The sequence below is a fragment of the Oxyura jamaicensis genome, chromosome 17 (genome assembly GCF_011077185.1).
Source record: "Oxyura jamaicensis isolate SHBP4307 breed ruddy duck chromosome 17, BPBGC_Ojam_1.0, whole genome shotgun sequence".
NCBI classification, from domain to species: Eukaryota; Metazoa; Chordata; class Aves; order Anseriformes; family Anatidae; genus Oxyura; species Oxyura jamaicensis.
Window position 1 is genome coordinate 7142095 of NC_048909.1, and position 27647 is coordinate 7169741.

Genomic DNA, 27647 nt, shown 5'->3' on the forward strand with positions numbered 1-27647 from the left:
TTCTTAGGAGAAATAATTCCACTTTTATTTGAAATGTTAATGATGAGAGGAAGACTTTCTTAAAAATAGATTTTTTTTCCCCCACACCCCATTTTACTGGTTTTGGTTTTTTTAAATCAATACTGCGGAAAGAGTACAGTAATACCTAGAATAAACCGCTTGCCCTTTTTACCTGTGTAGATCTTCAAGAGCTCTGTCCAAAGAAACTCAAGTGTCATCATCAATACGTGTTATCTAGACCTTTGAATAAGATTCCACAGTCCTGTTGATTATTCATCACAAGGACTCACTGGGCCCAAACAAACCTCATAGGCTTTAATCTGCAGTTTGTGCTACTGCTACAACAAGAAAAGGATTCCAGCTGATAGAGCAGCAGCAAAAGCAAAACTCAAGGCACATTTGTATAAATGAAAGCTCTTCTGTTCCCATAAAAACAGGCAATAAAATATACAAAATAAGTAGAATTATCTCCATTCAACCAATGTAAATCTGCCTTCAGTCTTCCCTGAGGCACTAGTGGAACATGAGGAAGACTCATTGTTACCACATTTTCAACATTCACTCTTCACTATTAAATAAATTAGACTTACTAGTGCAAAAGGGAAAAAAGAATTCTGGCTGTTTTTTTCCTTTTCTGTGTGGGGACTTTTTCCACTTGTTTTATCGTTATTTCTTATTTTTTGCTTTGCTTCGGTTCTTCATAAAAAAAAGTTACGTCACTAAGAAATATGCATTTGCACAAGGAAACAAGAGGCTATATTTGCCAAGTTAAATCTTAAAATATTTTTGTATGCTGTACAAATATACATCATTAAACATTTACAACCTTAACTTCCTAGCTGACAAAATTCACTGCCGTTCCAAGCAATGCAGCTGCCCAACTTTTCTCTTCAACTGCTCAAAGCTATTAACTGTCAGGTATCAAGTCCCCTTCACAATTAGGGACTGGATGTGAAAAAAAGATGGATCTACTGACAGTAGTAGTATCACTGTAACAGAGCTGTACCAAGGATTTTAAAATACATTCCTTGCTAGATAGAAACTTGGGAATAGACTTTCAGTAATGAGCCACTATTGAAGGTACCAGAAGTCAGTGAAAGGTCTTTCGTCGCTTGGCACTGTTTGAGTCTGTGTTCTCTGGTGGCAGCTCTGATGTTCTCCTCGTTAAAGCACGAGGGTCTTTGTTCCCCTTACTGCTATTACATTGACCTCCTTCATTGATGGCTTTTGAATTGTCTTTTGGTAAAGGAGGTCTCCTGTCACCCTCTTGCTGAGCTGCATAAGGCAACACGGAAGGCGTGTCACATTGTCCCATTGTTTGCGGGGGCTTCTTAGAAGTTTCTGTTCTGGAAATCTGATCCCTGGAAGCTGAGGTCATATCCAGACACTGCTGCGTCGTTGATCCTGGATTGCTCTGGGCTAACCGACTGCTGTCTTTTGGGACCTGTTCCTTCCCTTTTGTTTCAGTCCTACTGGCCATACTTGCCAGCCTTGGGTCCCGTGGTTTCTCTTGATCAGCAGGTAGCGCTGCAGCCTCCACTGGTGAGGAGACACTGGCTCGCCTGGAGTCTGCAGCCTGAGCCCCCTGCGGCTGCTGAGGCCTTCTGCTTCCTTGCAGCGCTGCATGGCCGGGACCAGCAGTGAGTTCCCGTGGGCTGCTGACCTCACTCGGGTTTGTAAGCTCACCCCTCTTGCTGCCAGAAGAACAAGCCTGTGCTGGAGGAACCTTACTTGCTCCTGCTTTGGTGGGTGGCTGCCCAGCGCCCCTCTTCTGTGCTGTTGGTTTGAGCTTCAGAATCTTAGCAGCATCTTTCTTGTAGCTTTTGTCTGACGTCTTGATAATAGCACCTCTTCTCTGAGCATCCTGAATCAACTCATTCCAGTCTTTATTTTCCTTTAAAATAAAGGAGAGAAAAAAGACAACCCCACCCCCACCAAAAGAAAGTATTTATCAGAAGGAAATCAACACATATGGACAGAGGTGTCAGAAGATGCACAACTCCTTTAATCAAGGTATCCAAAATGTAATGGAAATCACTTATGTTCCTTCCGAAATGGAAGGATATAAAGTTTCTTATGCAAAACTCTGGCTGCTGTAACATAAGGAAAGTACTTTCAGCAATCAGTGAACTAATCTTTAAGTGCCAGTTTATTTATGCAGGCCGAGAGGGTTCCCTCAGAGCATGAAACATGGTTTTAATGCCCTCTAGTGGTGTAGCTAACACCCCTTGACTCAGAAAAGGAATAAAAATCAAGTACTGTAAGACATTAAGTCTATCCAAGAGCACTCCTTGCGCATTTCATTCGGCCTTTATAGTCCCCCAGATATGTAGTTCTTTTTCAGAAACATCTGTTTCAAAAAGTACAACTGAAGACACCTCAAAAACTGACTTGACCTAAACGGGTAGATCACAGAAGATCATTTGATTAACACTGTACCTACCATGAGCGTTTTCAGTCTTCCAAGGATGAAGAGGCTGAACCTAGCTCGAGTAATTGTAACATTCAGACGCTGAAGACTTGCCAGAAACCTAAAAGACAAAACACAATTAAGCTCCTAAAATACTTCTTGAAAGAGACTTGTAAGTTATAAGAAGAGAGATAATATTCAGCTTAAGTGAAATGGAGGTAACAGAAGCTGTTACAGAGAAAACAGTTTATAAGCAACTTCCAGATCCCCCTGCAGGAGCCCTGCTTTACATGAAGGGCTTTGCATCAATTGCACTTTCATTCTTTAACCACTCTGATTCCTTGCAGGGAATTCCAGTCTTTTCAAACTCTTCCCATCGATGTTTCCTTTCTTAGTGCAAATCCACTCAGTGCCAACATCTGCTTCCTTAAATGTTCCTCAAAGTACAAGACATCAACCTCACTTCACCTATCAAGATTTTAAGCTTCCTTTTGACTTGAACTGAAATAGATTAATAATATTTGGCATGATTAATGGGATTTATTTTTTTTACTGAAATACTGAATACTGGACTTGAATATTTTATTTCAAAGGTGACCTGCACTGGAAAAACATGAAGGAAGACTTGCTTTGTCATGCTTCAAAATCTGAGAAGTACATTGCTTGCAGAAGAAAATTTTCAAATATTGTGATTAGAGTACCTAGCCTGTTTCTGTGGTACCAAGGTACTGAAACCTAATGAGATAAATGTTTAGTGTATTCTTAAACACTGATTCCTATTATGGCTTGTTTACCTAAACTCCCAACAAATCTTCAGTACTTTTCAGAAAAAAAACACCAATAGTTTGTGAAACATTTCTTCTCTAATGAAAAAGCTCTCAAAATGCACCGCTTATTCTATACTAACAAAGTTTGCAATTCAAACTCAAGTTTTTGTACAACTTAATTTAAATAGGTCCAACATCAATACCTGATAGGTCAAGGCACTGAGACCTGCCGCTCAGCAAGTTCACAACCCCTGCAGTAAAGACTGCAAAAGTCCCAGAACCAGCCCAGAGGATTCGGCCAGGGCATGAAGAGGACAGAGAGGCAAGTAGAGGAGTAGATGTGTGGATCCAACAGCACAGATGATACAGTTCTATAGGTGTTCTGGTGGGGAAATGGTCTCAAAAGAACACTTGATATTCTTATAAGCTTTTAAAACTGAAAGGGGACAAGATGATTGTCTCAGGAAAGGGAAAAAAGAACAAACTGTCATTTTTTGAGTTTTCTCCTCTCTTGCAAGTTACCTTTGGAGTAAATTTAATGCCGGACTAGCAACCTTGGAGAACAAAATACTTTGCTCAGCTACAAGATAATCAGTGATGGTGATGCAAACCTTCCCATTGCACCTTGCCAATGACACCTAACCTTGTAACAGAGACGTCCAAGTCATTGGCAAACACAGCTTTTAAGGCATTGTATTGCCAAAACTTTATTACATAAACCTTTATGGCAGTAAGTTGGAAAGTTTTCTTCTGAAAGAACAGATAGAGGTTAAGTCCCAGGCCAGCCAAAAGCATTGGCAGATTCTAGATGCCTTCAGTTTCCACACTCCATCAACTAGATTAAGACATCTCCAAAAAGCCTCATTGCTTACTATACTGTTTGGGTCCTTTTCCTTCCCAAGGCAGCATGGGTCAGCACAATTACAAGCCCTTTATCTAGCAATTAGGAAATTACTATCAGAAAAGCTTAAGTGGCTTAGCGAAACCTGGTGCAAAAACAAAGATTTCTGTTTATGTGGACAGCTGTCACATAGATTAACTTAAAAGCTAACAAACTATAAGAAAGCACATTTCTACTCCCATTTTTAAACTAAAGCAATCAGTGAGTTACAGAGATTATTAAAACAAATTTACAACTGCTGTAGCAGTTTGGGGGATAAACAGCTTACTTGCTATCTAGATCCTTCTATTCCAGATGGGAAAATCCTACAGAAATGATCAAATCTGCAAGCTTGAATCAAGATTTTCTGCAAGTCTCAACTCAAGCCCATTGCTCTGTGAATCGAAGATGCTGCTGCTCTGATCACATTCGTAACAACCTATGTAACTAGTCAGCAGTACTTCTACAGACAGAATGCTACATTTTCCGTAAAGTGACAGTCCCAAAAAAAAGAATTTAATTTTAAGAGAGCAGCATTCTGACAATTACAATATAGAGCAAAAGATACAAAAAACCTGCAGCAGTACTACAGATAGAAGTTCCAAAGACCAGTCCTGCCACAACAAAACAGTGACAGGCTAAGACAGACAGGCAAATTCACCAGCATATAACGCAGAACAATGCTTAGCATTTTCCATGTCCCTTTTGTTTGGGGATCCCAATCCAGTAACATCAATTCACGCACTACAGTAGCTTTTAATCTGCTGGCTGTAGTGACTTGTTCTCTAACAACTTTTCTACTAATCATATTAAAAATACAATGGCAATATAGATGTAAGAGTGTCATTAGATACGGACTTGCGAAGCACTGAAGGAAGACATACCCAATTGATCCTCTAGTGCTGTTTGCCCTGACACACGTCACTATGATGCAGTCTTTCTCTCGTCCCTGGAATGCATCCACCGTATCTACTTCTCCTGGGCTGTTGCAGAAAAAAACATCGAACAGTTAAATTGTTGGTTGGATTTTTAAGCAACAAGCTGACACAAATGCCCTAAACTATTCTGAATGATTAACTTAAAATTATCTGGACCTTTGGTTCCACATAGGACTTAATATTTTCTTTCAAGTCTGTTTTATTCAAAAAAGCAATATAACGAAAGCACAAATACAACCAGTAATTAAGAAATTATATGAAAAGGCCATGTCGGTTTTAAGAGGAAAGGCTTATAACGTCCCCATCTGAAGGCCTAACCAAGTTCTGATTTTGGCAGTATATAGAAGTTTGAGAGTTTTTGCCGTGATACCGTTTCTTTACCTGTTATTCTTAAACACTCTGTCCAGTTCTTCTTGAATTTTCTTCTTCTGTGCACTGTAAGGGGTAATTATTCCAATGCGACGAAGACCCAGATCCTTCCGTTTTTCTTTAATTGTTTTAATTAATTCTATCACCAGCTTCACTTCCTGGGGATTACTAAAAGACCTAGACAAGAAAGAATGGAAACATTAAAGAATTATGTTTGACAGCTTTCAAATTCAACTCTTCAGCCCAACTGGAAGGCGAATTGTGAGTCAGAGACCCTATTTTGAACTTTTGAAACCCCTTTCATATACAGGCTCAAAGACCTTTCCAACAGGCCCTGACAAGGGACTAACAATGAGAAATGCTAGCAGTGAAGGGATACATTTCATGTTCCCTTAAAATTATACATCTTTGCTTGCCTTAAATAATATGCAAAGGCAAGGACTGAGCCTGCCATCTTCTGGTCTTAACAAGGCATGCAGCTGTGAAAAGCAAATGACTGTTGAAAAAAATAATCAGAAAGTCAAACTGTTACTAGAGTTAGCAGAGACTGTCTGCTAGATGTAAGTGAATCCCGACAGCAAAATCAGGATTAAAACTAGTTTCATATAAAAATTAACACCTGGTTTTAGTATAAATAAATAAATAAATAAATTTGAAAATGCAGTTCTAGCTACTTGATGCTTATTTGGAACAATACAGGAAAGACAATGCTACTGCAGTAAACTGATGCTCAGCAAATCTAAAATTTGGCAGAGCGGATTGCAGGACTTACTCATTGTCTCGCTCCTCGCGACCATCTCCTACATCAAAAACAAGGTAGGGCTGGAATGGCCAGTCTGAAGAACATCTGTTCTCTTCTGTTGCTCTGTAAATAACAATCTTAACACTAAGTAACCACAAAAAAAAATCCTAAAAACTGATACATCATTTATTTTTCACCAGCATTGCAAGTTACCAGCAACCTTCAGCTTTTATTCAGAGTCCTTAATTTTCACTGTTACCTGCATATATTGAGACCTAAAATTGAACTCCGTGTAGTAAGGAGTATGCTCCATTGTTATCTAGTTAACTTAAGCATCTATCATTAAGAGACAAAATGCAGGTCATATTCCATTAAGCAACTTCCCCCACAACCGCAAGAGTTTTTAGACAAAAAAAAGTCCTGATTTGAAACCCTTCTTTGAAGTCCCCCCGCTCAGAAATCAGAACAGAGAGCTACTCACTTGTCAGTCTTTAGAACCCTGCCATAAACATAATTCGATGGGAAAAGGCAGATGTCAGGGTGCATCCTGTACTGCACAGTCAGCTGCACAACTGGCAGACTTCGTAAAACATTCTTCTGCACTTGCTCTTCCAGGTGTCTGTGCAGGCGTGCCATCAAGGACTGATCGTAGCCATAATCTTGAGCTTTCTGTCAGAGGGAAAACGTAAGTGATTTCTGCGGAATTAGATCCCAAATTAACAATAGGAATTTGCTTTCTGGACTTGAAACCATTTGGCATTTTTCTTTTGAAGTTCTAAATCACTGATGAAATTACAACTACTTGCACTTCAGTTTATTTGTCTTACTAACTCACTAGATATCACCAGCATAAATCTGAATTTCATCAGTGTAGCCCTCAGCAAGACAACTTTCCTTTCTGAGTCACAACATACTAAAATTTTAAGAACAACAGTAATGAAAAGCAAGATCTTCCAGGTGGGATCTCTCCAAACAAGCACTCAGCATCCAGAAAATTTGTGCTTCTAGAAAAGGCAGTCTGCTTTAACTCTTTTCTTTAGCAGATGTTCAAAACATCTCCTTACTGTTGGATACAAGAAAGTGTTCCTCTGTTTTCATCCTCAGAAGGCATCTGTAGGGTGAGGAAGTCCCCACACAAACAGGTAGCCTCCATCCTCCATTCCTTAAGGAACGTGATGCTGGCTGAAGCTCACAATGATATAACAGAGCCTGCAGCAACAAAATCCATCACAAAAGCACTAAGCTGCACTGAAGTTTGTGTTGTTGTAGCTGTTCTTACTGGTGTATGAAATTAGTTTGAAGCTATGCCAGGTAAGCTACAGAAGTTGCACCCACACTTATACATTAGCTTTACTCAAACATCTGAAGGCAGCATTGATACGGTCTCCACACAGCAGACTAAACAGGAATTGCTTGGCAGGGTAAAATGCTGTAATCTGATACATACTGTGAAGTTGTCTTTTACCCTTTTATAGATTTTTCATACTGTTCTTACACTACACCCTATAGATAGTAAGAAAAAGTACAGTTTGAACACTTACTACTGATTTCACAGTAGGAGGGAGCTGTCTGGGATCTCCAACAAGGACGAGTTTATTACAGCGATGAATCAATGGAATCAGCGTTTCAACCTCACAGGACTGCCCTGCCTTTTGTACATGTAAACAGGACAAGAAAGTAGAAGTTGTAAGCAAAAGAGCGGAGGCAAGTATGGTAAATTTCTGTAATGCAGTCAGAATTAACTCTGGAATGCTTTTTAAGATTTCTAAAAAAAGAGAAAAATAAATAAATAGAAGGATTTTTCCCTAATGAAAACTCCAAACAGATTTTTTCTTTTATTATTAAATAGGCAGAGCTTTCCAAACAAAAATATAACTCAAGCACGTAGAAATCTCTATAGCAAGAACCACACTTCAGCCACAATTTTTAAGTAAAAGACGTCTGCCATTAAAGCACTAAAGAAGTCAGCAAAAGAAGCAATTAGTAGTTACTTTTTCTTCTCATTGCCCTACGTGGCAGGACAGGCTGGTTACCAGTTAAGATGTGCGGATGAAGCAGTCAACCCACAACATATCTTAACAGCAGCCAGTCTCAAGTAACCTAAGCAAAGAACAAGGCAGACTTTAAACGTGGAACAAGCTGTTAAGTCTAAAGAGCTTTTACTGACCTCATCCACGATGACACAGCTGAAGGGATCAAGTCCTTGCCGCCAAAAAGCATACTCCATGAGATTTCCTCCACTTGTGCTCAGCGTGCAGCAGATTATGTCGGACTCCAAGATGATATCTGCCTGTACTTTCTGAGAGTGTCCCCGAACCTTCAAGTACAACAGGACACTATGTCTCCTCTTTTCTTTTAGTGTTTTTGAATCAACTTAGAGCAATTTCTATCTGCCTGGACAATTCTAACTGCCAAACAAATCATTTGTATACATCAACCCAGCGGAACTCATCTCCATAACTCTGAGGCTCAGCATTTTGTCAACCCTTGAATATCTTTTGCAGTTTTTGCTATTCGGCCTTAATGTTTTCTATCAGTACTGATCTTCACATTCAAACCTATCTCTTTCCATGCCCAAAAATCTTCAGCCACCACTTTTCTTAGAAAGGCTTAAACATATCTCAGCTCCAGTAGGACCATAAGGCACTTGAAAGCAGTGATGAAGATAGATCCTAGTACATGAGGATAGTGGGTACATTTTTATCATCTCCTTTGTGCAATATGCTGTATTTCCTTTTAAATTCACCGTCATCTGTTAAGAATGAATTATCCATTTTTTCCCCCTCCCCATAACAGAGCCAGAGCACACCTGTATCTCACACCAGACTAAACATAACTTACTCAGCTTACCTCCTTTATCTCTTTACTTACTCCTTGATTTACCAAACACTCCCAGCTACATCAAATCCAACTCTATGCCACACCACACTTAAAGGATATCAAGTATAGAAATACATTAGCTGAGGTTTAATCAAGAGCTGCCCTGTAAATAAATTCCTACCTCCTTTAGTTGAGAAGCAAGCTGTTGTCTCTCCTTTGAAAGTCTGCCAATTTCATCATCTATCATTTGATTCTATATAGGCAAAAAAATAAATAAAAAGAAACTGCATAAATATCAGGAATAATTAACACACATTTGCCATACACCTTTTTTCCTCCCATACTTCATACTACAGTCTCACGTTTCTGTGCAACTAGGAAAATGGTTTACCATTAAAAAAAAAAAATCGACAATTTCAACATAAATGCCTATTTTTAAAGCAACTAAATTGAAAATTCCAAGTGCAAAACATATCCCAAAGTCTCAAATATTAGGTTGTCTTACTATTTCCATGTGAACAAAAACAAAGCTTTGAAGTAAACAATGACTTTAAATCATTAAGCCTTATAAATATGGTTACACTGAAATTAAGTGGTGATAAAACCATAAGACGACTGTTCAGTCCTAGAGCCATAGGTTCCATGACTAAGCAGCTGAAAATACTAGTAAAAAAACAGACAAAAAAAATCTATGATATCAAAGTTCCTCATTCCATTTCAGAGATGGCTTAAAGGAGGGGTTATTTACTCTTGGATACAATTTTAAATACAAATAAAAAAAAAAAAAAAACACAAACAGGATTAAAAATACCATCATCTTTTTTATTACCTCTCTCTTTCCACATCTGTGCATGGCACGCTGACGAGACAGCATGTCCAGCTTTTGATCCAGAGCTGCTTTTTTCTTCTGAATATCCTGGTCACGGTCACCTGGCTTTCGTTCTATAAAAAATGAAGGAAAACATGTAGAGGGAATGGAACAACTGTTACAATAACAGCGTTAAGTCATTAAGAATGAATGGACAAACATTTTTTGTTGCAGTTTCCCTATTATAACCTTATTTGGGGCACTAAAATGAAGACAATACACTTTTCTGATTCCAGCTATAGCTCTCAAAAGCTGCATAACTGGATTGTTTAAAAGGGATGGCTTTAACACTTTAAAAAAAAAAAAAAAACATACAAGACTTAGCACTGCTTAATTTCTACGCTTTTGCTTAAATTTTAGGCCGTATATAAGCTGACACTTTCCCAATAAGACTGAGAAAAATAATGCTTATGAAGCACTGTGGCATAATGTGCCATTCTGTAGGAAAAAAAAAATCTTTTACCTGATCTACCTTCTTAAAGGGCACATAGTCCCAAGTGTACCAGGTGCATACCATCATCCAGAAAACTGAAGGAAAGTCTGCTTTGCATGTTACTTACTCATTCTGTGTTCAACTTGCTTATCCAGGCTAAAACCCCGGACCTCACTGTTGATCGATTTTTCGGCACCCAGTCGCACTAACTTGATATCACCACAGTTTCCTGTTTACAAAATCGGAGTCAAAAAACGTTTAGATTTCTCTAAGCACCTTTGCACTTCGGTTTGAGAAGAAAAAAGAAAATGTAATCATATCACGGGTACCAAACAAGGCTTTCCCTTTTTTGCTTTTCAGGGAACCACAACAATTTGTATTAATTTAAATGCAGGAACAGAAAAATTTAGTAATTCCATACTGAGAGAAAGAGGTGTTGCCTATGCTTTAGTTGTGGTTAACAGTTACGAACATTATCCTGAATCAACAAAACTACCTCTTATTCTCAGGCTTCTTTATCTAAAATGTACAGAATTCCTAAGTTAGGAAATATTAGAAAAGTACCATTTAGTAATGCAGTTGGTATGGAATTAACTTCTGGTTAGAAAGAAAGTTCCCACCACCATCACAGACTAGATGCCTTGCTCAGAACTCATCTGCTTTGTATTGGTCACAAACTAGAAGGAGAAAAAAGTGAAAGGTTCTGGCACGTCAAAATTTTCACATTGTTTAGGGTGATCAGTGAAGTCCAATTTTATTCAATACAATAGTAGTACGGTGTTCAAACCCTTAAGGGGTACTTAAAAGTAGTGACTTCATGTTAATACTAAGAGGAAAGGGTCAATGTCTATATAAAGACAAAGTACAATTTATTCTTTTTTTGAAGTATACCTTTCTGAAAAAAAAAATTAAAATCTACAATAGTATGCATGCCAGCCATGTTCTGCAAGAAAAAAACAGCTGCCTAGAGCAACACTGAAGTATTAAACCTAATCAATTATTCCAATTTCTCCTTCTGGTTTTGTCTGTCTAACATAGAAACAGATTTTTTTTAAATAAACCATACCCAAAGGCTCTTGTCTGTTTTGGCATTTTTCCTTAAATGCAACGATGATCTTTTTCATGAGTTCATCAACTGCAGCATTGGATGGTGCACAGACTAGAAAACGGTTTGGCTTGATCTTGGAACTTGTTTTTTGAGTTGTTTTCTCATTCCTAGTGTTCTGTAGATTAATTAACAATAAACCAGAATAGTCTCTTTAGATTGTTTTCACTCGTATTTTAAATGCCAGACTCTACACTCATCTTAATCAGCATGCAGAGAATAGGTACTATTGTAACTGAATGGCTCTTAAAGCATACCTGTCGTTATTCAGTGCAAGGCAAGTCAAACACATGAATACTATACGCACAAATTCCCTTCAACAATTATCTACTTGATGAATCCATTGACTGCTAATGTGAAAACAACTAACTCAGACAGGTCAAATAACACTCTTTAAAATACCTTAGTATTTTGATGTATTAATGTAGCAAATGTTAATACTACCAATTTACACGTTTAGCAAGAATGTTTTCTTCTAATTTTACCTTCTAAGTTCTGTGAAACAAGCATTTTCCAAAATGTCCAAAAGGTGTTATTTCCACCATTACAGCTTATTCAGTCCTGGTTTAATTCATTCAGCTTAATGAATTACACTGCTAACAATTACCAGTGTTACACTTCCATTCAGCTATCACTGACTTCTATTAGGAAACCACACACCAGCACAACGATCGCTTCATATTCACCTACCCCTCTCAAGACACGAAACAGAAGTCCAACTATAGTTTTTGATTTCCCGGTTCCAGGTGGTCCATGAATGAGGCAGATCTTGGGAAGCCCTGGATGTTGCTTTACCATGGCATAAGCTGTCTCAATGGCTCTCTTTTGATCTTCATTGTATTCATTCATATAAAACGCCTGAAAGAACAGACAGGAAAGAAAAAATTACTTAATCATGATGAAGCCTTCCACGCTCATTTTATATAACTTCAGAATGTTCCCCACCCCATAGCTAAGACTCAAAAACTCAAAGGACAAAGCTTTTGATTCTACATTTCCTCTAGATGTATATCCAATTCTGACTTGAAAGCGGTGATGAAGATTTTGTCTCCTCTACAAGACTTTAATTTGTATTACTTTCCCCATACTAAGCCTTATTTCCTGAACAGACACCTCTGCCTCTAGCAAGGAAGGAAAAAAAGAGAAAGCTGCTTACAGTGCAACAGAAACACCTGAACAAGTTCAGCCTCCTCCTCTCTCCAACCAATCAACCAACTCTGAGAACCAGCCTGACTCAGTGCTTTTTTAAACTGGACTATTTGTACTTGGTTGTCTCCAAAATAAGAATGCAAAACCAGTTTTGCAGAGCTCTCAGAAGCCAAGTGCCCACTTGCCATATTTAACTATCGCTTCTCCTAGGTCCAGAACTAAAACTTACAGCACTTTCCGAAGCTACAGGCAAGTCTCTTGGACAGAAATCATTGTAACTTGGATTTATGATGGGTTTAGCCAGGGGACTCCTGCTCAGTAGTAGAAGACCTTTGAATGTTCGTTGTGCAGTCACTAGGGAGCCGACCACTACGCACTTCACTTGTTTATTTATGAAGAATGACAAATTGGCTCGAGTTTGCACAGAAAGATGACAGACAGTATGCTGCTCCTTTTGTCCTATTAAAAGTGGGGAAAAATGACAACACGTTAATTCAAAAGAATATTCAAAATGTTACCTGGAAGATATTCAAACAGGTTATGCAAAGAATTCATCAGAATCAGGTGCTGCCTTCTGTTAGATAGAATACAACTAACTCTTGGGAGAAAAAATACTACTCTGTAAAACGGCTCTGATCGTATCAGTCATTCCATTAAGCCAGACCATCAATGTTTTCATCAGGCAGCACTGACTGTGATACTTAGGAAACCTGGTAATTCACAATGCCAGTTAGAGAAGATTGTGAAGGTTTTACACAATTACATCACAGCAATTCGTGGCACTTCATATCGTACAGTACTGCACTCCTGAAGATACATGCACAGCACTTACTCATTAATTTTGGCTTTAACACAAAGTATTAACACCTGCATTGAAGCCCACACAAAAAGCATGAAAAGCTGGACTGCAGCCTCAGTTGCTTTTTTAAAAAACAAAAACAAAGAAACAAAAAAACCTTCTAGCACAAAATAGGCACGCTGCAGTGAAAAAAAATGATCTATTTCCTCTAAAGTAAGTGCTATGCTACAACCCTCTTCAGCCAATTTATCAAAACAGAAATTGTACCATGAAATGCTAGCCCATTTACTTACTAGTTAAACAGCCAGATGCACGGGAAAATCGTGCCACAAGACCAACGTGATTCACTAGATGGTTCTCCATCTCGCCGTCTTCTCCAAAGGTGTCTTTGCTCTTTTGGACCACCAAAAAGATTAAGTCATCCTCCTTTGGATGAAGCTGCTTTGCCAAATCACTTTCTTGAAAGTGAGCTACCCAAAACATGTTTAAAAGTTAGAGTTGTGCCTGTTTTCCATTAAAACAACTACTTGACTAGTGTAATGCTACAATTAACGTTATATATTTCAGTAATACTTACACCTGATAACTTTTAAAAGCTATACCAAAATTCCATCCTTATTAACTTCATCCTGCACTCTTAAAGCTTGAACTGTATAAAGGCAGAGCAAGTCAAGGACTATTTTATTTACTAAAAGAAGTTACATGGTGAGGTAGGTATAAAACCAGGAGGTAGTACCTCCCTGATTCCTACTATAATGCTGCTCCAATTCTGTGACTCAAGACAACACTTTCAGAGCTGAATAATTGTAGCAGCAAACAAAATGCATCAGGTTAGCCAGGTGTCAGGTGCTAGGAAATATACCTTAAATTCACCCAGTGAATCTATATCTGTATTTTAAAAAGTTAAATAGCAGGGCAAAAAATAAGCTGTCACCCAATCTTCCTAAGATCCTTTTAATTTCACGTAAGCAAATTGCCAAAGGCACTTATGCTTATCTCCCGTACTTATTTCAACCTATATGTGCTAGCTCATTAATGGGCACTGTCTACCTGAAAACAAAAACAGGGTCTTACTTCAAATAATATATATATATATATATATATATATATTTTAAGTAACACTCTTACCTATAAAATGTGCTGTATTCAAGTCCGCACAGAAGTTCTGTAAGTGGAAGTAGTAACTCTTCTCTCTTGACTTCTGGTTTTCTACCCACTCTTGTGCCAGCTGCATATTAGAAAACAAAAGGACATAAAAATACTTAGAAGGGTTTAGTGATTCAGAAGCATAGCTTATCATGACTCAAAGAGTAAAAATACTAGGAAGAAATAAATTAAAGCTAACGTACTCTCAAAGACATAGAAAAGTCTTACTGTTTCCTTTTAGCATATGAATATACCTTACATATAAACACATACACAGCAAGCAAAATGCTGTTATTTTTTCTGCCATTTTGAATATACCTTCCTTACAAATCCCTTCAAAACAAACGTGGGTTTTCCCTGCCGTGCATTTTCACTTTAAATACCAGCATCTTCCTGATGCCATCTTCACTTTTTAACATATTTCTACTGGAGAAGTAATGCAATGACTGAACTTAAAAGCATACAGCTTTTAATAGAAGAAACAGTGCTTTCTATTAAACTATAAAATTCAATTGTTTCAAAAAAATATTACTTAATCTATCCTCCCACATAAGTTCTCAACATAAATCAAAACACTAAATTCTTACTCTTTTACAGAAGCTGTAATTGAAAAACCTCAGTTTCTAAAACAAAAATTGCTGTTTTAAGCTTTAAATGCTATAAAGAGGAACAACTTTCTTGTTTCCTCTTCTTATGCGTTACTGTGGATGGGTACAAAAAAAGCCCTTATTATTTGCCCTAAGTCTTTGCTCTATTCAGATATGTATCTGAACCGACCAAGGTGACATCATTTTCAGAACATAAAGAAACGTTTTACATTCTCTGTTTATCTTTCCAAAGTTTACTAGGGTTAATGAAAAGAATCTAAGAACTAGATAGCTACTTACTGTTTCAAAGGCATTTAGCATCATCAAGGGGAAAAACGTATTGAAGTAGTCATTGTATCCCTGAAACCTGATAGGAACAGAGGCCACTACAGATTGCAGGAGATTACTCGGAGGTCCAAACTGGCTGGAGTTCACAAACATTTCGTAAGTCCACTTTAAGACTTCCTTAACAAAAATACTGTGATCACGTTGCTGAGCACCAAGAAAGGAAGAATATTCTTCTCGGACAGGCCTTCTAGACATATTTGAAGCATTGTTGGTATGTACATTTCGTGACTGGAGAACATTTCTAGAAACACCGGGTTGAGGAACGTTACTGGAACTTGGAGTCTTGAACGTTTGATTTCCTGTTGGTACAGCCTTTCCATTTGGTGGTCTTACCACAGATTTTGCTGTGTTCACTTTGTTTTTTGGTGTTGGTGGTTGTTTTTTAACATCTTCAAGATCCTTGCTGAAGGCTGCATTCCGCGAAGAACTTACTGAACTGAAAATTTTGGTAGTGGAAGGCTTTCTTGTTTTAGAAGGTGGCAGGGCAGAAGGCTTGGCAAACAAGTGATCTGATTCTGAACTGGTGGACGAATGTTTACTACAGTACTCTCCTGTTTTTTCCACTTTTTCCATACAGTCTGTGTATTTACATTTCACAATAGTCAAGGGTTCATTTTGCTGAAGCTTTTCAGCAGTTTCTACTTCCATTTCCTCTGTTTTTTTACTAGCAATAGAAGTATCTTCAAAATTTTCCTCCTGGGAACACAATTCCATATCCACAGGATCTAACTGAGTTAAAAATAAATCATCATCCTCCTCCTCACTGTTTTCACTTGGTTTATATCCATTTTCATTTGATGTTACCATCTCAAACTCAGGCTGGACAACGCAACTTCTTTCTGAAGAGGTATCTTTATCTCCAACAGCTGCAGCAGAACACAGACTTGAAACCATAGGTACCGGAGGAACCATCACATTGCTATCCTTTGTTTTTCTGTTTGAGTCTGAAGAACTAGGCATTTTAGAGACATGCGTGGTTTGCACATCCTCCTTCTTCCCAGAGACACTTTTGATTTGTTCTTTCTCACTGGTAGAGGGACAACAGGTCTGCTCCATTCTTTTCTCTCTTTGCTTTTCAACAGCTCCTTCAACAGACGCCCCGTCAAAAAAATTAGCCTTTTGTTTCACAGACTTTGTATCCATTGTGCTAACTTTCTTGCTTCTGTTCTCAGAACTTCTGGCAAAATTTTTCACTCTAACATTTTTGTTGGGCCTTGTCTGCCTTAAAAACTGAAGATCTTGGCAGGCTAGCATTTTTTTGTTATTTTTTATAGACAAACTCTGAGGTGCAATTAGTTTAGCTTTCTGTTTCAGTGCAATTCCAACTTTCCCGGCAGCTTTACCATAGCTACGCAATTGAGCTAGACTCTCTAAAGAGCGCTGGGATAATTCAAATGCTTTGCGGGGTGCCTTTTTCAGCCCAAGTTTTTCTACAGTTGACGTTGGTGCAGGACACTGACGGACTTTCTTTGGAGGAACCACAGCTGGTGATGTCCTGACAGGTTGAGCATTTTTTGATGAAATTTGAAGTAGTTTTTTAGTTTGTGCTGCTTTAAGAGCCATTGTTTTAGGACTTCTTTGAATGGTTCTTGCCACCTTAGATTTTGCTGTATTCTTACGTGGGCTCACAGTATTTTTCTTAAGCGCCAACTTCGAAGCTAAAGTTATGTTAGAAGTAGATGGTCTGGGTTCAGTCGATGCTGCATTCAGACCAAAGTCTTTGTCAACTGTGCTTTTATCTGCAATATTCTCCAGTTGATCTTTTGCATCTCCTTTACTAGAAGATTCTTGCAATGTTGAATTAGCTACTTCTTCTGTATTACCAGCTTCTTTCTGACCAGAAATATTATTTATCTGCTTTTCTGTCAAGTCTGCTTGTTCCATATCATCATCACTTACGTAATCTGTATCATAACCCCATTCATTTGTGTGATCCCTCAGTGAGCTATCTGAATGACTACTATCAACCGATGCTGGAGCACAGTCTTGTTTATACTCTTGAGTTTCTTCCAGGCTATACGCTTGAGTATCCTGCCAAACTGAAAAGACATCAGCTTCTGTTTCAAACTCAAAGTACTGAGAGTCACAGTCTTCAAGTGGCAAGGGAGAGCTTGGCATCTTCGATTCTAATGTAGTATCTTTCACATCATGCTGCACTTCTGATAAAGGCTGTTTTTCAGGACACACATTTTCATTCTTTGTTTTTGTTTCCTCTTGGACAGTGACACCTTTTTCTTCATCAGAAGAGTCTGAAATTATAATGACTTCATTGGCAAGGCAACCTGCATCACAGGGAGACTTATTACTCTGGGCATCGCTGGAAAGTCTTACAGCACCTTTCACTTTCCTTTTAATATCACATACATTATGATGTATTGAGCTTTCTTGACCTGAATCAAAGGGAAAATTGACACTTTTTGCATATGCAGCTAAAGATAATTTACTAAGATCTGAATCAAGCTGTGAGTCTGTTGAAGTATCTTCAGAAACCATCCTCGCAAAATCCTTCTCTTTCTTCTCCACTGAATCGCTGTCTCTCTTGAAATATTTTGAAAATACTAACAACTTGTCACTTGGTTCACACTTTATTGCTAGTGGACTGATCAGAGCAGTGTTGGATACATCCCCCTTATTTTCAGAGCTAGATGGAACGTGACCACTTGCCAAATTTTTACCTATACGGCACGTCTTTGAAATTTTACCACTGCAGTCAGAGTTAACTAAGTCACTTAAGTTAGCCTGTCCCTGGTCTGAAGTTTGCATGGCAGAGTCTTTCTTAAACACAGATGTCAAAAATGAACTTGATTTTTCTTGAGTGGATACGTTTTGCGGTAAGACGTCACTAATCCCTGAAAGCAAAACATCAACACTTTTGTTTTCTTGCAAGCCAGGCTCATTTTTAGAGGAGCTGAGGCAGTCTAATGGCATCTCTTTTGGTTCCTGTTTAATGGGAGCTATTTTGTATTGAAAAGCACTTTTCTCCTGCATACTTTCAAAGCTCCTTGAATTATCTGCTGATTTTCCATCTTCATACATGGTACTCGCTCCCTTATGTTTAAAACAATCTTTTCCTGTGCACAGACCGCCAGTGCAACATACGTGTTGGTCTGCTTCTGCTGCGCTTGTTGCTGAACTGCAGCTTTTCAAATTGTGTGGCGCCATTAGCGGCAGCAGTCCCGGAGGCCATTCAGTTTTCTGTACCTTCATTTTCAAGCTCCTGAGTCTATGTGCATCTACTTTAAACTTTGATGAGGAACCAGGAGACACATTATTCTCCTTTACATCTGAACTGTAAACACGTTCTGAAGAACCAACACTAGCTTGAGCAGACAGACGCATCGGCGTTACAGGTTCTCCTTCACATTTGTTTTCCAACTCTCCATGTCTTCTGAAATCTGAACACTGGGCATTTGGATTAAAATACTGATTATCCGTACCACAGTTCCCTGACTTAAGATCATTGTTCCTATTTTCCTTAACTTTCCCATACATTTCTGTTGTGAAAGAGTTCTGTTTGCATTCTTGAGGTGTCATGTCATCAGGTTCCTTTTTAATATTGAGCGAGAGGCAGTTCATGGATGTCCAAGATCTTGAATTTTTAGGTGCATCTTTACATTCCTCTTCCCATGCACTATTTCTTCTAGTGAAAGAGTTCTCTTGACAATCTTCATCCCCACCTTCCTTTGCCATGAAGGCAAATGGTGAACAAAAGCCATCTCTGCCATGTACACCCATCTTATATCCGTCACCAGGTACGGACTTCTCTTGCTTCACAGAAACAGTAGGCAAAGTTGTAGAGTTTGCATTGTTTTCCACAGGTAGAGAGGCAGTTAATGCTCTGCCCTTCATACTTCTTATAACCTGCTTTAAACACATTTGTAATTCCTGAGTTTCCTGGATGTTCAGCTGCCAACCTAAAGATAGATTTCCTCGCAGAAGGAGATTGAGTTTGTCTAGGTATTTCTTGCAAAGAGCATGCTGACCGATTTGATAGCCTTCTCTAAGAAGGCTGCGTATCAACTGAATGCAAGCGTGCTGCACGGAGTTAGAAGCCTGTAAAGATGGACTTCTCGCGTGGTTTCCAGATGCTTTTTCAGCGCACCGTGTAAATGCTACTGCTGGAAGCTTAGCACATCTCACCACTGCTTCCACCCATTCTTGAGAGCTAATCCACAGCAAATGCAGGCACTTTTTATTTCTGTGCAGTTCAATAATTGACACCAGGATCAAGAGAAAAAATTCAGAGACTTTGTCACACTGCCGGATTCTTTCATTGAGAATATCTTTGATTTCCGAGCAGAGGTAGTGAATGACCTCTACTATATATGCTACACCCAAGTCCTTGAGATCCATAAGTGACTGAACAAATGGGATGAACCACAGAAACGTGCTGTGATGAACACGCATATCTCTGCCAATATCAGACTGAAGCACGCTAGCCAGTGTTTGCATATCTTCATACATATTAGGGCAGTAGTCTGGACAAATGGCAGTTTTCCACCCAGTATCCTGAAAAAAAAAATTACCATGCATCATTATTCACATCTGCACAGTTTGATCTGCCCCTTTGTTTCCTAACCACATTTTTTTTCTCTCAAGTCTGTTAATTGATAGCAGATCTCATATCATAAATCAAAATTAAATGAAAAGACAAGAAATTAAGATGGAACAAACACACACAAGAAAAAACAGTTCTTAATGAAGTAAGTGCAGTGTTGGATTTCCTTTTAAAATAATTTTAAAGCCTCCAAATATATTATCATACTGGCTTAATTTAACCTCAGATAATCAGGTACGCTACATTTAACGCCTTTAAAAGATATTATAAATACAATGTTCCAACATTAAGAATACACGAATGTTTCTTCTGCTTTTGAAAAAAAAAAAAAGCACTACAAGTTACGACAATTTTGCAGAACATTTTAAGTATTACACTTTACACACCATTACTTCAGATTCAATATACTATTTCATTTATTTTTTTTAAAAAAGATGCTGATTGAGTTTTTGTATTTTACTTTTCGTTACTCGGTATTGTACTTGAATTCACAGTGTTCGTGGAGGTACCAATGTTTGTTTCAATCTCAATACCAGTTTAGGGGCTTTAATAGCATCTCTGCCCAATTCACAGACACATTCTTCTTTCCTCTTGCAGCCTGAAAGTACCAGGCAAAAAAGGAAGTGGCCACACTGGCCACTTAATGCACACAATAGTGACTTAATATTATTGATTTGCAACATTATGAACATGACCAGTAGAAAGCGAACATATTTCCCTACATATTTTATAGATGATTTAAATTGACAGCATCATTCAGCAATCAGAGTTCAAAAAGCACGGCAATCAGATTTTTAATACCTTTTGAGGCTTCTCTGTGTTATAATTATATACAATCTGACTGCAAGTAACCATTTCATCATCATAGTCTGGCTCCGGTTCAGGTTTTGTCCTAAGAAGAAATAGAAAAAAAAAAACTGAAACTGTCATTTCACTGAAAATTCTGTAATTCTCATAATTCTGTCAAGAGTCTCATACATGGCACTCTTCTTTAAACTCAAGTGCAAGTTAGTTATAGCACTAAGCACTAAACAGTTAGCAGCCCTCCCGATTCAGGAAAAAATCCTGAAAAGTATACCAGGCATCAAATAGTCAAAAGGAAGTAAGCATATTTTTCTGAAGTAATCGCAGGGTTTTATTGGCCCTACCTCAACTTTTCATTGCTTGAAGTTGGCATGACCTGATTTTCCTCCTTGCCACTCCCCTCCCCCCAGCATAAATTAAGGCAGCACCAACAAGGAAACCAAGACCAAGCTGCTATGCTACCCGATATTAAAATCATAAATCAAAATCATAAAAACTGTTCTAGTATCTTAATAAAACTGACCTCTTAAAGCTATTGCGTATATTTTTTATTTCGTTGTTGTAGCTCACACTGTTGATAATGGTTTGAAAGGCTTGGACGGGATCGATAAGCTGACCCCATACTTTAGATCCGAGCTGATCCAAAATAACCATGAAACAATGCAGCGCCGGCCAGAAGGGGTCAGTAGAATCATCTGAAACATACAATAATATTGGCAAGAATTGAAATGCAAGAGGCCTGCACATTCTTGGACTAAGCTCAAGGTGAAATTAGTGGTTTTTGATTGTTTAGGTGTGTTTTTTACTAACCACTAACATAGATATAAGTATGTAAGTTGCAACTATGCTTTTTAACCCAGAGAAAGAAAAATGAGGAGAAAAAAAATCAACTTCACTTATCCATACAGACAGACACTGGTGCTTATGTCATATTTAATCAACACAAACCTGGATAACTATTACTAGCATTTCCCTACTCTATAAAACGGATTGTCAAACGAATTGTTCCACGCTATTTTTTTTGCAGTGTTATTCTAAGAAGCGAGTACTACTGACATGCTGTGATAATTTATGGTTCAAATTTAAGATAGAAGCAATTCACTGTCCTTCATCTGTGTTATCCCTTCTTCATGTAAGGTGAGATGATAACATATCCTCAGACATACTTAGCTTATAAAAATCCTACTTATTTTCTCTAAGAGGCAATCCCACTCTTGAGCTCATGTGCTATTCTAGAGCTATGCTATGGCACACAGGCTACAAGGACAGCACAAGGGCTACCAGTCTAAAATCTGAAGTCTACATTCCCATCTGTAAAATTGGTTCCCTAAAACTCAGATGCCTATTCAATCTGGGCTTGCAGTAAAGCTCCAGAAGACTCATCTTCTGCCGACAAACAACTCAGAATTTTCCTGACATGTAGGGTGCCTGGTAAATGTCTTGTAGTTCTTGGCACTATTAACATTTGCTAGGCAACTCATAGGCTCATCTTCCTTTTGTTACCATCGCCAATTATTTTTAATTTAAAAGGCCTATGTTGCAAAAAAAGATGATAAAAAAACGCAAAACAATCACAGCTTCAAATCAAGATATACATACAATAATAAAGTCTCCAAGTTTCTGAAGAAGCTGTTAAAAACAACAAGTTTTCAGTTTTCCACAATACGTTGCAAACATTTGGGGATGGGGACACGACAAAAAGGATGGACAAGATGGATAGAAAAGTCAGATGCTTAAGCCAGTTCAAACTAGTCAAAAGAAGGTGTTTCTCTATTTTAGGGCTCAGAATTCAAACTTCACGCCACAGTGAAATGTTCACTCCCACACAACCTGTATATTACATGAAAATGATGTGGTAGAAATGATTGATTTGTCCTCCCAAAGCACTATCAGCCTCTCTCCAACAAGGAGTTTGTTTTCAATGTATTTTTTACAGTATTTTTAAGGATTGTCCAGATATTGCAAAATATTAACCATCTCCCAGAAGAGAAATAAGCCTCATGGCTGAGATTTTATCACCTCAGCACTACACTGCTAAAAACGTCCTCAACTAAAAGATAAAGTTCTATAGAAAATAACAGAAAATTGTAAAGATGAAAAATAGACCAGGAACTGCCTTAATCTCAGCAGCCAAAATTAGTTACCATCTGCTTCTTTCTCCATGGTGTGAAGTATTGACTGCATGAAATCATTCTGTTTGTCTGGGCCCAGCAACAAGGAGTCCATAGCTTGTTCTTCGAGCACTGTGAGCAACATACAAATCCCTGAAAAACAAACAAACAGCCTCTTTCCAAAACTTTGTCCAAGTTTCATCAAATCAAAGCACCACTAGTTTCCAAACATCACTACCGGTGTAACACTTGATCAAAGAGATCAGCAGCAGCGTGAAACTAAATACCACCTCACTACTGAGGTTGTGCAACGTTCGGTTTTCCCATTTGACACTCCCCAAAATAAACAGCATCTACTTGAAATAGTAGAGCTCTGACTTGAAGTGCTTTCCAGATGACAGCGATTACAGGTATGAGTTCACTTCTGATCAGACATACTCACCTAGCCAATAGTTCTTGTAGTTGGTAGTATCATATAAGTGAGCTGGCAGAAGGATGAGTTTACCCTTTTCAATCATTGAAGAGCTGTAAATATCTGGACTTTCAAAAAGCCCCAACTCAATGACTTTAAACAAGCAAGCCAACACTTCCTGTAAGTCATAGTAGTCATCCCTGTCAACCTTCCCTAAATTCCTTGCTGTTAGAATGGCCCATCGACGAATCTAAAAATCAAAACAAAAAATATAAATCAAGTACAAATTAAGATCACAGTGCTGCACAACTAACAGTCACTGCTACTACAAACTGAACACCGTATTTTTAAAAAATAATATAACCATATACTACAACAACAGTTAAGTTGTGCAGTCAGAAGAGGACACTTGCCACTTCTTGCCCAGGTGGAATCATTCTTTGAGCTGAGAAGCTCTAAGAAAATACTTGCTGAAATTGATGTTAAGTACAATACTACTAAAACTTTCACCATTTCTAAGGGCAACCTGAAATTCTCTACTTCACATTGGTGTCCAGGCCAATCTTAGGAACAGTACAAGAGTCTTCTCTATTTCAGTAAGAGTAACCACACTCCTACTGAAATCTCATTTTTGTTTATACTCTTAAAGAAAAAGACAGACCATTTAACATGCTGAACGTGAACACCTTATCTTCTTGTTAAAAATAAAAATTTGTTCTGATGTTATTTAAAATTAAGTTTTATCGGAACAGGAAAAGTCACTTACCACTTCATTGGGGTGTACCAAAAAGAGATAAATTCCTGGATATTTTTCAAAGACCTGAAAGGAGTCGTGACTATGTTCCATTCTACAGAGCACTTCTACACAAAGCTCACCTAAAAGGAGAAACACAGTTACAGTAAGAACTCATTTATAAGCTCACACAACAAAAAACAAATTCAACTATTTGATTTAAAAAAAAAGGTACTTTGGTTTAGCCAATATTTGTTTTTGTTTTTTTTGTTTTGTTTTGTTTTGTTTTTTTATCTCCTACAATACAAACAGCACCATGCCTTCCAACTATTTGCTGTAAGATACATACTGACTTTCTCATGCAGCAGCAGATACGGGTATTTCAGTATTTCTAGAAGGGGCACTCGCAGGTTATTCTCAAAATCTGGACCTATGTAACCAGACAGCTGTGTCTCTCCATTCTCATCCACTATAAATAACTCATCATCTTCTCCAGCTTCTTCTTTCATGGATTTTCCTATGTGGGCTATGAGACGGGAGGTTTCCAATTCCCACAAAACCTATTCAGAAGGGGGGAAAAAAGAAATATAAGATTTTCTTTTATAAGGAAAGCAATTAAGAACATTTATTATTATATGCAGAAACCCTGACTAGATTTTCAAAACATACAATTTCATTTTGAAAAGTTTCTTTCCAAGCATGCTGTGAAAAAGTTTTGACACGGAATTCATATTGCATAAATCACAACATTCTCCCTTCAGAAATAAGATTATAAAGTGAATAAAGAGTGGCAGTCGTACTTCAAGCTTGTTTGTATCTCTTAAGCAGCTTCAATAATTATTTCAGGCCATAGATTACACAAAAATTTTGTTCCATTGGCCAACATAAAGAAGCTCACAGTACAGAAAATAGTCATACTCCAAAATAGGGAAAAATGATTTTAAAATATTGTCTTCTTGTGTATTTTGCAATGTATCAGTGGAAGGGTGTAGCCAACACAAGCAGACTGACTGACTTGCAGAATATTTGTACAGGATTCTCCTCGCATTGTATTAGCCATCTAAAGCAAGCGCTCCAATTAGAAATCGAGTTATCTCCTACCATCAATACAAACACAGAAAGGCACCTTCAGTGGTCCAGTTGCCCCATTCATTTCCAGTCTTTGCTCAGGTGGGATTGCCCTCCAGAGTTATGCGTGTTTGTGGACTTCAGAGAAATCTTGCTTATTTGAAGAGCAATTGTTTAGACAGACTCCTGCACTATGATTCCTCAGCTCTGAACGTTCATTTTACATACGTGTATATGCACACACCATACACATGAAAATAAGCTTTCCAAAATATGAAACCAGATGCTAACAGCAGCTTATAATAAAATAAGAATTTTGGAATGTTTTTGATTGTTTTTAAATTACACAGTCTCACGTGCTTCCATGATCACAGCTCTGAAATTCATTGTCAGAAACCGTGAATGAGAAGTGAAAGCAAAACCAGAAGAGGGACAAATCTGAAACTGAACCAAAAGGAAGGAAGAAAATGCCTTACAAGTAGAGCAGTTTGTCTGGCAGCTGGTCTCTTCTCCTTCAGACCTCAAATCACCATAGCATGAACAAAGTTCAAACTCTAATGTCTCGTCAGAAACTTGCCAATACTCTTTTAGTTACTGCTAATTTGAATATATGCAAAACAAGCAGGTCTTCTCTTGTAACCCAGTACAAAAAAAGCACAGATAAAATGCAAGACACCACATTCCCCCAAACCAGTAAGACGACCCCAGCATAAAGCTCCCCCGTACGCTGAGGCCAGACCACAGAATCCCCTTCTGAAATTTTCCTTCACTTCCAAGTTCTCCTTACTCCATCAAGTGCAGGAGTGAAAGCACTTAATTACCTCATGCAAGCTCGGCAATTTCTCCCTTGCTTTGTGGTATTCAACCACACACTCCAAGCAGTAACAGAGGTCATCGTTGGATCCTTCAAGATCTTCCGGGGACAGCCGTCCAGAAGCATAGCTCCTCAGGTACTCAGTGGCGTCGGGACCACTCGGCGTACACCATCGACATGTGCTCATTCTTTAGATGGAAAGAAAACGATCAACAGAAGACTTAAGACAGAGCGGCCAAGCGTTTCCTTTCAGCCACAACAGTACCTCGTTTTCAAATGTAACGAGAGCGATGTAGTGATTCATGCAACTCATTAGCTGTGCACCTGCTTATGCTCAGGCAAACGCTATTCAACAAAGAAATGCAGACTAAAGCATTGCACAAAAGTTAAGGGAAAAGGCCTGCCGCATGGCAAACGTTATAAACACAGCACTGTGAAGAAGTGGCATTGCATAATTTTCAAACTATCAAACAGCAATGCATGAAAGTGTGCTTTATGTGCCAGAAAGCCCCTGTTCAAGCTTGTGCACTTTCAAGAAGCACAATGCTAAATTTCAATCTGTCACTCTGCTTATACCCATGAAATCTAGGTCTAATAAGTACAATGCTTAATTGCCTTTTTTCTTAGTCTGCTGCTAAAATTTATAGGTCAACAAATCCCTGTTGTCAAAAAGGAAAGGATATTTATGCAGAGCTTCCCTGTTTTAATTATTTTTGTGAGAAAGCATCATAAAACCCTCACCACAATCTGCATCCTTCAAAAACAAAGTTTCTTCACCAAGAAGCACTATGGGCATGCCAGATCTCACTAGTCTAAAAAACTCAACGGAATACTGCAAAAGTACAAGCACTTAGAGTGACTGTAAAAACTGAACAGTGGCAACTCGCTGGTATTTAGCGCAAGGAATGCAAAAGAGGAATCAAGATAAAGCAGAAAGATCTGTGTGCTCATACGTAACACACCCCAAGGAAAATGAAACAGAATAAAGAAGTGATGTGGTTACTTACCTTTGGAAAATGATGGGACTTGCTGTGCAGATGTTCTCTGGTCACATGATGGAAAAAAACCGCGCTGCCCTGCAGCTAGTGACGGGGGTTGACGCCTTCAGCCATCCGTGCCCTGGGTAACCGTAACAACTCTATTTCGGAGACCTTGAAGTGAACGGTAACCACCAGAAATCGGCTCAGCTCGCTGGGGTATAGATTTAATAGAGTTATCCTCATATTAAACCAACCCTTTGAGCTGCCGAGCGCCCTCCACGCCTAAGCCGCCCCCTGAGCCGCGGGCTGGGCGCTGCTTGCCCGCCTTTGTTCCAGAGAACCCGGGAAGCCCGAGGGGCAGCCCAGCAACAACCGCTGGGACACGGCCCGGCGGGGCACCAGCAGGGGCAGGCGGAAGCCCCGCCTCACAGACACGCTTTAACGGCCGCCCGCCCTGCGCGGCCCCGACAGGAGCCGGGGACGGCCTCCCACCGACCCGGTACCGCCTGAAGCCCCTCACAGGCCTCCGGTGGATCCCCAGCGAGCGGTAACCGGGGCGGGGCGGGGCGGGGCCGGGACGTCCCGGGCCGCGCCGCGCCTCCCCGGAAGCCGAGCGGAGCCCGGCCCGCGGGGCCAAGGCCGAGGCCGGCCGCGGCTCCGTGCCCTCACCTCAGCTCCCCTCAGCCGCCGCCGCCCCCCGCCATCGGCCGCCCGCCACCGCCGCCTCCCCCGAGCACTTCCGGGCCGCGACCGGAAGTGGGCGCTGGAAAACCAGGGCGCGCGGAGCGGGGGCGGGCTTCCCTCGG

At 39.1% G+C, this 27647-nt stretch overlaps 1 protein-coding gene across 2 annotated transcripts; it reads right to left on the bottom strand.

Moving 5' to 3' along the window:
- On the bottom strand, window positions 1-27643 carry SETX (senataxin). Of its 2 annotated transcripts, none has more exons than XM_035342028.1 (26): window positions 27511-27643; window positions 26869-27012; window positions 25869-26049; window positions 24329-24539; window positions 24013-24122; window positions 23277-23496; window positions 22868-22987; window positions 21247-21418; window positions 20721-20811; window positions 15314-19870; window positions 14409-14508; window positions 13574-13750; window positions 12711-12940; window positions 12023-12190; window positions 11294-11450; window positions 10355-10456; window positions 9756-9868; window positions 9108-9179; window positions 8274-8423; window positions 7648-7755; window positions 6588-6775; window positions 6137-6229; window positions 5377-5541; window positions 4942-5040; window positions 2444-2531; window positions 1-425 (listed from the first exon to the last, which is right to left on the bottom strand). In XM_035342028.1, the coding sequence occupies exons 3-26, from the start codon at window positions 26046-26048 to the stop codon at window positions 339-341; spliced, it is 7758 nt and encodes a 2585-aa protein (XP_035197919.1). In that variant the 5' UTR covers window position 26049; window positions 26869-27012; window positions 27511-27643; the 3' UTR covers window positions 1-338. The 2 variants fall into 2 exon arrangements, with proteins under 2 accessions (XP_035197919.1, XP_035197918.1); XM_035342027.1 differs by having other exon boundaries at window positions 1-1894.
- Window positions 27644-27647: the final 4 nt, after the last annotated feature.